The following is a 13,785-nucleotide window of genomic DNA, read 5'->3' on the forward strand; positions in this document are numbered from 1 at the left end:
TCAACAACCAGAAAATCCTTCCTGCAAGGGTTTTTGCCTTGAAATGGATTCTTTCTGTTCAGCATGTTTTTAATAATTTTTTTTGATAGCTTAAGCTTCATTTACAAACATGCACATTTTGTTCAGGCTCTTTGATACAGCCTCCTAATGAAAACTTAACAAGATGTGCTTGCAAGGGATGGGAAAACCTCTTGGTGGGGGCCAATCCGAGGCCATCGTGGGACACTGAACTCATCTGTGCTGCCGTTTGCGTGGTGCATCTGGACCCATAAACTGCTGAGTGTTTTAGCCCCCTCTGGGCATCCTGCCTACAGAACTATGTCACCCAGGTCTGCTCAGCGCCGAGATCCAGGACCGGGCATCCCACACCCAGCAGCCACAGGCTGAAGCCTCACGGTCGGTCAAAATTGCCATGTTTTGTTACCGCAGTCCAGTTTAGCCAGAGCACAGCAATATCTCACCAAACCTTCCTGCGCAAAGGCTGAGATACGGTGCAACCAGCTTTGTCCCAGCTTACTTCAAGAAACGGTAGGGATGAAAAGAAAATATTACTGCTTTCCTAAGAACAGCTTTTTGACAACAGCTTGGGTCCCACGAGCAAGCTAGGAGGGCTGGGGGAGCAGACTGCCCCTGGCTGTCAGTATTAGTAGCCAAAACACAGCCTGCACCCACTGTGGCAAGCGCTCTCAGCTCAGCACTTTTTTGTCATTGTATATTCCTTGATGCATAACTTGGACAGAGGAAACTGGGCAGTTTCTATTGCAAAAGGACAGAGAAGGAGCACACCAGGATACAGAACGATTATTATTTTGAACAAAGCCTATGGGTAAAATTAATACAAGTTTGCTTTAGCTCTCACCATTTTACGTACTGCTGAGGAACCACAAAGGAATGGGCAGGACTAATTTAGTCAGAACTGAAAAATAGGTGTTTCCCATCATCTGATCTCTTACCTCTGAAGAAATGCCTATCTGATTTCTTATTTACTACTTACTGATGGCCAGGAGATGACCCATCAGACAGCAATGATGTCAAGATTTCTCCTTGATTTGGAAGCCAAAGAAGTTTTTGTTTTACATCAGGACAATACCCAGGTACCATCTTCCACCAACAGCTTAGAACAACAGCTTTTAATGGCTCAAACATCATCCCAAAGCCTTCAGTGATTTTATCAGATGCAACACAGATTAAGCACCCTCATTCACTTCTTCCTGCCCTGAAAGAAAACCCTACAAAAAATTTAAGTGAAGAGCCAAGGCTGCTGATGTCTCTTAATTGCACATCCTCTTGTCTCAGCACAGCCACTTACTCAATACAAAAATACCTCATTAAAATCATCCTCAGTAAGTTTTATTTCTGGGTGTTCTTTGGGTAACCCCTGTGGGTCAGGCTTCACCAGAAAATAACCTTTTCCAACTGACAAAAATAATTTCCAGTGAAGTGAAAGTTTCACTGCTGAACAGAGGACCGGAAACCAGCTTCCAGCAAAGTATTTATTAAAAATAACCATTCTGTGAACCCTGTTGAGTCCCACAAATTGAGGCCATTTGGTAAATTAATAACACTGGCAACTGCCGCCCTTACAAACCATTAAAAGGGAGCATTTCCCCCCTATTATTTCTCATTGCTGCTGAAAGCCTTTATTTTTTAAGAACGCTTATTACCTTGTGTTTTCATAAAAGTAGGAACTGAATGAATTTGCTCAGTGCCGAGCCCTTCCACTAAAAGTGATTGACCTAAAAAAAAAAAAGAAGTGCCACCCCCCCATCTGGATCTGTTAATGACTGGTCTATTATATATAATTCCTGTTTCTGACACAGTTGATTCCTTTGTAGTCTCTTTGGAGGCAGCAATCTCAACCAAAAAATGATACAAATGTGTTTTCATGTGTTGGTCTCTCATTCTTATGAGCCACAAGTGGACAGCTTCTGTTTCTGTGCAAGAATTAGTAGCGGGTGTTATTAAATCCTTCCTATTTAGCAAAAATCCAAACTCAATGGGAAGGTTAAAAAAAACCCCAAAACCCAAACCACAACCAACCAATGAAAAACAAACCCCCGAACAAAATGAAAAACAACTGTGTATTTCAAACTCGTGTCACTATTCCTAGAAACGCAGCATTGCTGTGGCTGGAAGGCACTTCTGGAGATCTCCTAGTCCAGCTCCCCTCCTCAAAACAGGGTCAACTAGAGCAGGTTGCCCAACACTGTGTCCAGTTCGGTTTTGAGCATCTCCAAGGATGAAGACTCCACTCCCTCTTTGGTCAACCTGTTCCAGTGTTCAACCGTCCCCACAATAAAAATAAAACACAAACAAAAAACCATTTCCTCTTATGTTTAAGCAAATTTTTCCTGTGTTTTAATTTGTGCCCATTGCCTCTTGTCCTGTCCCTGGGCACTGCAAAGAAGAGTCCGGCTCTGTCTTCTTTGCCCCCCAGGTCAGGCACTTACGCATCCTAAGATCCTCCTGAGCCTCCTCTTCTCCAGGCTGAACAGTCCCAGCTCTCCCAGCCTCTCTCCTCATACGTCAGATGCTCCAGACCCTTAATCACCATCATGGCCCTTCACTGGATTCACTCCAGTACGTCAACGTCCTTTCTGTACTGGGGAGTCCAGAACTAGACACAGCAATCCCACTGTGTTGCAGCAGTGCTGAGTGGAGGGAAAGGATCAGCTCCCTTGACCTGCAGGTGATGCTCTAACGCAATCGACGATGCCCATCTATGCAGTCTGTGTCCCCAGCTCTGAATTGCTTCTACAAGAGCAGAAAAGACCTAGCAGAAGTTTGAGGGAGCATCCCCCAAGAATAGCTAAAACTTGACGGTCACATCACCAAATAATGACATTGAAGAGGCATATTAAATCCCAGGGATAAACAAGGCAGAAGACGGAACCATGTGACTTTTAGTTAGAGAATATGATGGTCATTAATCTGCTATGGGTCTTTGCATTGTTCGACAAGAAATTCCATATAGGATTCCAAGGGCTTCTCCAGACAGAGGTTTGGGTTAAAAAAACACAGTACAGTCCTGAAGCACTACCTGCATCTCCCTATTTCATTGAAAAATACGCACCTAGCTTCAATCACATTTTTTTCCCCCTTAATTCAGTTTGAGTAATGCAGCAAAACCATTTCCAACTGAGAAGACGTGTTTTTTACTGAAACTTTGTTGCCCTTTGTGATTCTGACAACTAATCGCAACCAACTGCTTCTATTTTGCACAGTTTTCAGTGCTATAGTAGGAGGAGGTTAAAATTTAATGCATTGGCAAAGTCAAATCTCAATTATCTAGGATAACGGAGTGGAGAGAGCACATAAAAGTAAAAATGCAGATAAAACACATTCAGATAAGCTATATGAACAAACAGCGAGGACATATGAGAAAGAAGAAAGAAAAGTCAGTGCGCTGATCCCAGAAGAGGCACTGATGCAAACTGGTCAATGCAGGGCACTAGGTATTTAATGCTCCAAGTCTTGAAACAAGCTCTGGACGTAGACCACAGACATGCAGCTGGTGTACTTCTGTCCATAGCTAGTTAGCACTGCAGTCTAACTGGGGTAGGATGGATCTACTCTTGCCCATTTGGCTAACTTCCCCATTTGGTCCACAGCCCCCCAAAATCCTGATCATCCACATACCAGGCTATGTGTGTACCGTAACACTGTCCTCCTCTTATTTAAGGCATTTTGAACTCAGAGATAAGGGAGCGGGACAACATTTTAGGACCACTAGAGCCCCGCAAGGGTCCAGACAGGAGCCGGGCCAGGTGCTGTGCCAGCAGCCTGCTCCAAGTGCTAGCCCTGAGAAGCACCAACAAGGCCCAGCCGGCGCCACAAGTCTGTGTGGCGTGGTGGCCACAGAGGGTACACATCTACCCAATGGACACCCAGATGAAGGATCAGATCCAAGGCAGTTATTGGCACAAGTAGCATTGGCTTTTCTGCACCTGCCCTACTGCTGCCTCCTGCCCCAAATCAGTCACGACAGTGCGCAGAGGTACCACCAGCGAGGAACAGGAATGTGAAATCAAGAACATCATTCCCTGTGGGTGTCAAGTCCACAGGAACGGATTTTCTTCCCAGTCATTTCAAGAGTTTGGTTCTAATTCTCAGTCCTTAAAACATTCCATGGGCACCAGGAATAACCTTTATGTTTCACCCACGTTCAGGGTGATGGAGTAGTGAGTTCCCCATCTTTTCCTTGTGGATGTTGCAGCCTTCTCTTCCGGAGTTAGATCACTGTGAAGCACCGCTCAGTACCATTAAAGCATTGCTCAGCTCAGTCCAGAGTTATCGGCACAGCAGCAGATTGATGGTTCTCCTATACATATTAAGTAATTTGGACTGGAAGCTGCCACAGGAAATCCACATCCCCTTTTAATTTGCATGTAAGATATGTATCTGTGGCCTTTGCCTAAAGGTTTGTCACTCTAGCTGAAAGCTTTACAAAGGTCAGAATATTCAACTTGCTGCTTTAAATTCTAATGACAGATGAGAGATACATTTCTTAGCATAAATATTTATATATAAACATACTTTATATATACATGTATACACACACCCCCGATCTTAAAATATCCCAGCATATGTGTAAGTGTAACAAATACTGTCATAGAGTCACAAGTGAATGGAGTAACATGCTGTGAGTCTGCACTGACCTAAGATGTGGATCTGAATAGAAAAAGAAAATTATTTGAGATAATGGGGCCTGGCAATTTTAGCAGCGTTCCTTCTGCACTAAAATAAGCAAGTTAAGACTAATTGGCAATGTAAGCTCTAAGAGGTCTCAAGATTGAGGAAATGGTAAACAAAAGCTAATCTATCAAATTTAGCAGAAGGCACATTATCACTGCACAAAAGCAGAAAAATAGGATGATTTGTACCGTTCCATTGCATTAATGATTATTTCACAGAAATCAAGGATTTAAAATATTCATCTGCTACTTGCCCCTGCACCAACAAAGGGCAGGCTCGTTGCACTCCCTTTGTGCACCTGCTTTCTGCTTTGCACAGAGACACTTCCACTTTTAGAGAAAACAAATTGACAAATCAGAAACTGTGTGTGACTCACATACTGACAACACAACAGCAACGCTGACTGCCTTAGGAGTCATAGGAAGGCCAGAAGTGGTTCCAGGTAACATCTCCCTGTCCCATACATAGATGGTCTCATGCAGCACTGTATCCAAAACAGTGCAAGAACGTGTCTGAAGGGCAGCCCTGAAGGACCCAACAGTCTCACATCATGCAAGCCTTGCTTTTACAGGGCCCCGGTGATCTTCATTCATCCCTCCCGGTGTAAGGGCAGAAGTCAACCCGCAAACAACAGTATCATAGTTAGCCCATCAGGCAAGTAGCCTCATGCTTTCAACCCCGAGACACACTCATTGCACGTAGTGTCTTAGCTTTAAACATGGCCTTAAAAAAGACCAAGAATTTAAGTGCCTTAAAAAAACGCAGCTAAAAACCGAAATGAAAATAAATCTCTCTCTTCCACAGAAAGTCACTCATCGAATAAAGGGAACTCAAGAGACAGCAAAGTCCTAAATCTTACCATTTTGTGTGCGATCATTTGATTTTAAAGTTACGGCTTGCTCTTAACCAGTTGAGGTCCCTCAATCAGAAATTCCTGGCACATGGGCCATTTTTAGTCAATAGGTGGTGGGAACTGGAGTTGAGAAGGGATTAAGTCCCCTTCCCTTTTCTTTTACAACCTTCCAGAAATCTCCCTTGTGAATTGCACCCCTCCCTTCTCCCACATCCAGCAGGGCTTCGCGGGAGCCCAAAAGCATTCATGTTTAATTCTCTAACAGAAAAGCAAAATAAGGGGCTGCCTGATTAAACATTAAGGACCTGAGCTTTTTCTCCCTTTCTGGAAAATACCTTCAGTTTAATGGGGACAAGTTAGTAACTGCTTATCTGAAGTTCATCCATGAATGGCAGGGCTGGCCACGTGATAGGGAAGAATTTTTCTTGCATCTGGGGGGGCTGAGTCATGGTGCTGTAAAAGCAAGTTAATGCTATCTAATATTAAAGTGCCAGGATTACCTTCTCCCTTTTAGAGGCCCTTCAAAAGTTAAGAACCTGTACCAAGTCTGCCTGTCTCTGGGACAACACAGGAAAACAGAAGAGGTCCCTCCCATTCACCTAACTTATAAAGGGCCTGATTCAAAACTTCTCTAGAACCATTCTCAGGAAAACATTCTCTAGAAACACTCTCATTCTTCAGAAAGAAAGTATGTGTGTGATGCACGCAAAACAATCTGGGAAGAGGGAGCTATGCCCATATTCCCAGTGGAGATTTAAATGTAGATGTATTACAGACAAAATTTATTCCATCAAAATTTGTTCTCAGCCTCTGGGGACTGATTCCTCCTACACCACTATATTGATTTCACTACTGAAGTGCTGCACTAATGAGTCAGGCTCTCCATGTCCATTATGCTACTATAAAGGATCACATTTTGTTATATGGACCATAAAATGCAGCAGAGGAAAATAAATCTGTTTTGTTTTTGTACCCCTGCCTGCTTTAGTGTCTGCATTAACGCAGTAACTCTTTAAATAAACACTGTATACTGTTTTGTTTCCATTTATAAAGATACAAGTGATGGTGCCAACAACGGACCCATGTATTTATATTCAGAATCAGCTCTTTACCCTTAAAAGCCTGGGGACAGTGAGGGAATTAATTCAGGATTTCATAAACTGTAGGGTTTATACAGCCCATCCACGTAGAGAAGTATTTACTTACATGGTGCATAGAACATGACAAGGGTGTGCTTCTTCTTCTTCAAGGACTCCCTGAAGTCTTCTCCAGCAAGGTGGATAACGCTAGTCTGTTTTTCTTCCCACGCAGGCTCAGGTGGAGGTGGTGCTTCAGGACTAGAAAAGAAAGGAAAAGAGTTCAGTTTGAAAATGCTTCTGGAAGCAGGCAAAGGGGTATCACTGGTCATAAATACCATGAGGGAACTAAGGTCAAACAATCCTGCAGGGTGCCTGTGCGGCAGAAAAACGCGCTCGATGTTTCCAACACTAGATAACAAAAGTGATGCAAGTTAATTTCTGTAACTCAATAAAAACATAATTTAAGTGATCTTACTCAGGTATATGAGTAGAAATGCAGAATAAAGATATCCTACATTGCATCCAACATCTGGGTGGAAAGAACATTGCTCCTGTATCACTGTGTCATCCATAGGCATGAATTGAGAAGAACAGCAAGCAGCTGGAATCAAAAGGCAACCGATATAGAACAACATCTTCCATTCAAACATCCTTTTTGTACTCTTTATCGCTATCATGCAAACTTCTATAAAGAATTTCGTGACCTTCTCTTGAATTCAGATATTAAAGCCAGGATGCAATAATCAGCATCGTTCCGCTTGGAAGACTGGGGGTGACCGAACTGGAATATTTTACCTTGATAAAGAGAATGTCAGGTTTCAATTATGACTGCACATACTGACTAGATCAGAGCAATCCCGCACATCTAGAGCGCCTCTAACAAAACTTTTGCTATTCACCAGCTCACAGACTTCTCAGACTCATTAAATTCATTCCTGCTGTATCTTAAATAGTGATTACTTATATAAAATCATCAGAATGGTGCCACAGTGTAAAGACCTTCATATGTCGCCTTGGTAATAAATTAGCTTTTCAGACTTTCCTGTCACTTTGAATGACACCATTTTAAGTTGTATCAGGTACATAAAATCTAAGTGGAGAAAAACTTGATTTTTAAAGTCCTACTCAAGGTCACTTGGTGGACATTAATTGCATTTCCATCGATACTGATTTGCCAGTTGTTAGCGAAAGAATTAGGGCAGCTGGTCTGAATTTTCACACGAACACAGTAGGTGTGAGCTATCATTGATTACACTTACCGTCAGAGGTGTGACTTCATCTCACACAGACCTTCCCATGCTGACCTGAAATAAGCTACCCAGATACTGGTAACAGCCTAGTGTGGCAGCACTGACTACAGTCACCACAAAGGGACTGGGGATGAAACCCACATGGCTGCGACTAGACCACCCATTGGGGTAGGTTTACACAAGCTGTACTTTTGTCTCCAGCCTGCACCCCAGATGCATCCTTATTTCCACCAACTTCAGTGCAGCTGTGACAATTTTATCCCCGGTCAGCAAACAAGGATCTTCCTCTATTGTGTCTCTAGTTGGGAGAACATCCAGCAGTCAAGAGCAGGACACAAGCTGTCTGGGTTTCCCCTGTGCTGCTGACTACCTGAGGCTGCAGACAAAAGTCTTCCAGAGGCACAGCAGGATCCAGAAGGGCTTGACACCTCTTCCCTCTTCCTCACTGCCTAGTCACCTGCCAATATGTACAGGCGGTGTCAACCTGTCTAACTCAATATAAATTGCGTTGCACTCAAAATACTCCAGCAAACTGGTGAAACTAGTACAGTGATTTAACATACAGTATTGACACAGCAGCCGGGAGCCTGAGTATGCAGGGAGGTCAAGGGAGTTCTGTGTCTAAATGTAAAATACAGATAAAACTTCCCAACATGCTACAAAGATGCTGCCAGACCATATCTGTCACCTAATTCGAAGCACTCAGAGATGTAATTTAAAAAAAAAGAAAAAAAAGAAAGAAAAAACAACCGAAAAAACCCAACACAACTCCCCTCCCCCCACCAAATAAGAGGGGAAAAATTAAAATTACATTCCTCATGCCAACTGCACTTAGCAGTTAAATGATTTAAAAACTTCACAAAACACTGGCAGTTTTTTTTTTCCCCATTGAATAATGCAGAAAATACATTAGGCTTACAGCACCTAAAGGACATGCATTTTTTATTCCAGAATACTTAAAGAGAGAATTGTACCAGCAATTTACTACTTTGAAATGAAATTATTTTCATCATACATCAAACTTAATTCTGCATATTTTAGCACACCACCCAAGAAAAGTTGGTTAGTGCAGACAAAGGTGCTGTTTTTGCTGTCTCACTGGCTTTCCTTCAGCCCCACATAGCTGGTATTCTAAGCACTGGCTCTGAAATGCTGGAAAGAGAAAAGTGCAACTGCAGAAATTCAGTTACCAACAGTGAAATATACTGCTTAGAGAGGGAACAACAAATGTTCTGTTTATTTTTCATAGCCATTGCTATTCCTTCTCCGGTGAGAGGCTTCGGGTATATTCAAAAAATATTTACTTTGGGAAAGAATTATCGGGACAACTATGAAAAACCCAGCAGCAAATAAAGGATTTGGTGTATTAGAGACCATAATTAACATACATGTTTGTATGGCTTTGAACACTGGAATTCAATTTGGTTTTGTTAGCAAGGGATTTAGGCAGTCGATGAAGCTAGGTTTAAGATTTACTTCCTCACCAAAGCAGCCTTCAGGAGCCACTAACCAGGAACCCAAATACTGTCTCAGATCCTCAAAACTTACTTTAGCAGCCAGTCAATGATCTTCTTTTTCGTTCTGAGGTGTGGCAGAGTGTATTTCTCCTCTCCATCCTTAAAGTACTTCAAAGTAGGAAACCCTGAGATGTGATATCTTTCTGCCAGCGCCTTGTTGACGGTAGCGTCGACTGCTGCAAGGACACCTGGACTCTAAAAGAGAGACCACCAACTGTAACTCCCAGCAACATACACACCCCGCTTTGGCATGAAACAGTAGATTTGGGGGCAATTGCTCGCCATCTAGGTGCCTTCACTGTCTCAGGTACTCAGCACAGACACACAGAAAGACACAGAGGACTGATGCAAAAATCAGGAAGGGACATCTTATGCGCTAAATGTAACCAGAGTGTTACCTGTTCTCCTCTCATTTCCGACAGGATTCCCTGTATATAGCTCACTTTATAATGCTTAAGAGCTGTTCCCAGGAATGGCATTTCCTCCTACAAATCCCAGTTTCTCACAGAAGAAATGAGCATTGTTGCTCCTTCAAGTTCAAGTCAAATTCATCCTTCCCTAACTTGCCCTAACAGGCATCTTTACATGGACCACCTTTAGAGTCACAGGAGAACAGACACTTGTAGAGTGTGATTCATCTGATCTTTGTTTTTCTCATCTCCTCCTCCTTCTCCAGCTACAAAGGGACTCTAGATGTCTCCACTGAAGATGCTTAATGTATGGGGGAGACTAATCCTACTTCTCTTCTTGCATGGCCTACACAGCAGGAGACTGAATCAATAACACTAATACTTATATTATTGGATCTCTCTTCTCCAGCCATGCTGATGGAGCACTTAAGATGAAGCTAATGGAGTGATGCAACCATAAAATCAGGGCATTCAAAAGAGGGATCACCCCCCTTTGTTTTTTTCCAAATCTAATTCATAAATAAAAGCCTATGTTTCTTCATATTCGATGCCTTTAAGTAAGGGAAAAAAAAAATCCAGTTTGGATTTGATCATATTATGTATAAGGCCTACAGCAGAATACATAAACATTTTTCGATTTTGTTTTCGTTCAAGACAGAATGTTCTTTCTAAGACTTTGGCAGGGCTCATGCATTAGCGATGAGACTGTACTTTGGAAGCACATTTTGAAGGGTCCTGTGGGAGGATGAGAACAGCTGAATTTGTTGTAGGGAGAAAAGTCACTTTTATTACTCCAGTTATTTATTACTGATAATTTGAAGGATATAATAAAGGAAATTAGCTTACATCATTGGCTACATGGAGAAACTCTGCAGCCTTCTCATATTCTGGCTTCATTTTCTTACAGTGCCCACACCCTGCCAAAAAAAAAATAATATAAAATTAAGTTGTACACGCCATAGTTATTCATCGACCCATTTAGCCATCATCCAAATCCAAAACCATGTGGTAGAGATTTACCAGAATTTAGACTGCATTTTACATAATTTATTTGTAAAGCCTTAGTATGATTTAGAATCTTTTCCAAAGTGGTCACTATGGCATAAACAGTTTCATCTATTAAAAAAATAACAACAAACCCCCTGAATTTGCACCCGTACGTCTTTCCTCCCAGAAAGTACTATAAACACAGTATTTGTCAAGCCCATTGCTTCTAGCATGCTCCTAGGCGAGGCACAACCTCACCCATTTCGGTTTCCAAATCTTTATCTGCTCTAAAAAGAAACAACGCAGGCCCCCACGTGACTTCCCGACTTTAAGCCGAGGCTTATACTAGCACAGCTTAATTGAGTAATGTAATTTGAATTCAACTGCACTGATAATAAGCCCCGCTTTACACTGGTGCAGCATGTCCCTCTAGCAAGGACTTGCACTGATTTAATCACATCAGTGTAATTACACCACCACATATGTTCTCAACATAAGCAGGGCCTGTAAAACCGAGATAATGGTGTTTTCTCGCTCGTGTGAAGTTCTCCAGAGATCTGCCATTACTTCACTGCTAAGTGCTGACATTACAATAACGTAAAATGAACGCATGAGCGAGAAAAGCAGATTTAAAATAAATTATTTGGGTGTAAATTAAACTGCTTTCAGCCGGTGTAATGTCTTCTGGGCAAGCTGAACTTCCAGGACCAGGTGAGGTTCCTGACGCGACAAAGTTAACGCTTCAGCTCCTACGGCGCAATGCTGGGCCTCCAGGACGGCCCCTTCCTCGCCCCCGTGGGGCCAGCCCAACCGCAGACCCCGCAGGGTGAGAGCCAAGGGACGGAGAGGCAGAGAGGGACACCCGGGCAGGGCGAGGGCCGGCTCCTGGGCGCAGACCGGGGATGCGGAGAGGGGTAATGAAGCGCATGGCATGGCTCCGACGCACCGCACTCGCCTGCCCTGGTGCCATGTAATCTCAATGCAATCCCTCGCCGCGCTTTTCCCTCTTGTTTGCAGCAGCAGCCAGCTTGTCTTTCTTCGGCTGTTATTGTTGGAACGGGCACTTGAAAGCCCAGACTTTGCTGAGCTTTTGAAAACTGTATGAGAAAATACGGCTAGAAATCTGTTTCAATGCAGCTTCAGCAAAAGCCATCTCTGAAGTGTACGGGCAACAGGGCTGGGCTATTTTTACACCACTGTCTAAAGGAAAATAAACCAAGGATTCTGAATCTCAGTGCTGCTTTGATTCCCTCTAATGGGACAACTGCCGGAGCCAGCAGACACAAACCTAAGCTTGAACTCAACCAGACAACCATGTTTTATATAGCACAAGTCAAAGGGCATTCGCAGTCAAGAACCGATAGGACATCCAGGTGTAGCTTCACCACAGCAAAGAGGGACTTCAGCAGAGCTCCAACCATCGCAGCACACCACGAAATGCTTTCAGGGCACATATAGCACCAGTTGGATACATTTGAATAAAGACCACAAATCCCACCTGAGAATTATGGCAAATACCCAAATGGTTGATCCCAGACTGAACTGCAGTTCAAACACTACCAAAGGTCTACATTGCTTAGTCATTTGCATAGCAATCGCAGCATTAAAAAGCTCCATGTCCTTCTTTTGAGCAAAATAATGTTTTAATGTAGTAGGAGCAGCAGAACAAGGGGATCTCAGGAAGAGGAGGAAGCTTTGCTTTGGTCTTAGATGGTGGTGGGAGCACATGCGACCAAGCTGGGAGCCTGATGTGACAGCTTCAGAGGTGAATTCAGGAAGAAGCTGGAAAAGGCTGAGGAAGAGTTACTGTCTCAGCACTGCTTGTCTTAGTTAAGAGCACGAAAGAGGCTGGCAAAATGATTTATTTGCCACCCACAGAAAACTTGCAGGCATATGGCTTTGTGGAAGGGGCTGACGGTTCCCTTTGACACCTGCCCGAGTTGATTTATTTCTCCTTTTAGGAGCAGAGAACTTTATTCATTTTGTGCTCTTCCTCAGTTCTAAATAAAGGGCATCTCGAGTCCCAGCTCAGATACCTGGGAATGTCTCCGAATTAGCTAGCTCAAATTTGCACAAAAAGATTCCTTTTTGTAGGGGTAACTTCACCTTGGTAGGCTTTACACAGCATGTCCTCCTGCCAGACAAAGCTTCATACTGTGCTCTAGATACAGTATCCACGCAATCTACACTCTATTCCACAATCATTAATATTGGATCTGATCAACCAAAAGCATCAAACAACCTGAGTTTTCACAAACATATGCAGAGGGAAAAAAACCACATACTCAAACAACAAGCTAGGCATACTTTGCCCAGGAAATACAAAACAATTTGAAGCATCTGAAATTCATGTAAGTAGTATTTTGGAGAAAGATATCCAGACTATGAAATGTCACTGTTGTGGGTTCTTTCATGAACATCACACAGACACAGCACTACTGACTGCCACAAAGCTAACTCACTCATGCTTAAAATAAAGGGGAAGCGGGATCAGGTCTTTAAAGGCACTTAAATGCAAACTGAAGTCTTGAAATCTTTATCATGCAACGCTTGTTCTAGCCCTGACAAAGGACAGCATGATATGCCAGCCTCAAAAAAAAGCCACCACATTAAAATGAATATGAAAAAGGGACAACAAATCTCAAGAGCTTCTCCCACGATAAACGATGCTTCTCTGGCCATCTTTATGAGAATTTTGCTATTGCGTGCTACAGTCTCCTTCCACCTACCATTGCAGAAAAGTGGAGGTATGAATTACAAGTCAGACCTACACACTGCAAATCAATTAATCTCTCCTATGATTATTTATCCTACCTCTCAATAATCCTGTGAGGATTGCCATTAAATTCTCAAGGCCAATGAAAAAGTCATTTAAATGAATTCCAAGGTCACTGCCTCTCCTTTGATTGCTACACTAGGTTGTTCAGCAGCAGCTGTATCCCTCTGCGCTAAGCTCCTCTAGTTTTAGACATTTTCTGTTCATAAAATGAATGG

The 13,785-nt window shown here is 42.9% G+C and overlaps 1 protein-coding gene across 1 annotated transcript in view; it reads right to left on the reverse strand.

Moving 5' to 3' along the window:
• Positions 1–13,785, reverse strand: part of PDIA5 (protein disulfide isomerase family A member 5) — a 103,129-nt gene that overhangs the window by 23,314 nt on the left and 66,030 nt on the right. Inside the window, exons 12-14 of the mRNA XM_063341875.1 lie at positions 10,651–10,721; positions 9,426–9,589; positions 6,755–6,885 (exon numbers count right to left, since the gene is read on the reverse strand). Of these exons, the coding sequence (XP_063197945.1) occupies positions 6,755–6,885; positions 9,426–9,589; positions 10,651–10,721 (366 nt within the window). The remainder of the gene's footprint in view (positions 1–6,754; positions 6,886–9,425; positions 9,590–10,650; positions 10,722–13,785) is intronic.

The sequence above is a fragment of the Chroicocephalus ridibundus genome, chromosome 7 (genome assembly GCF_963924245.1).
Source record: "Chroicocephalus ridibundus chromosome 7, bChrRid1.1, whole genome shotgun sequence".
In the NCBI taxonomy this organism is placed as follows: Eukaryota; Metazoa; Chordata; class Aves; order Charadriiformes; family Laridae; genus Chroicocephalus; species Chroicocephalus ridibundus.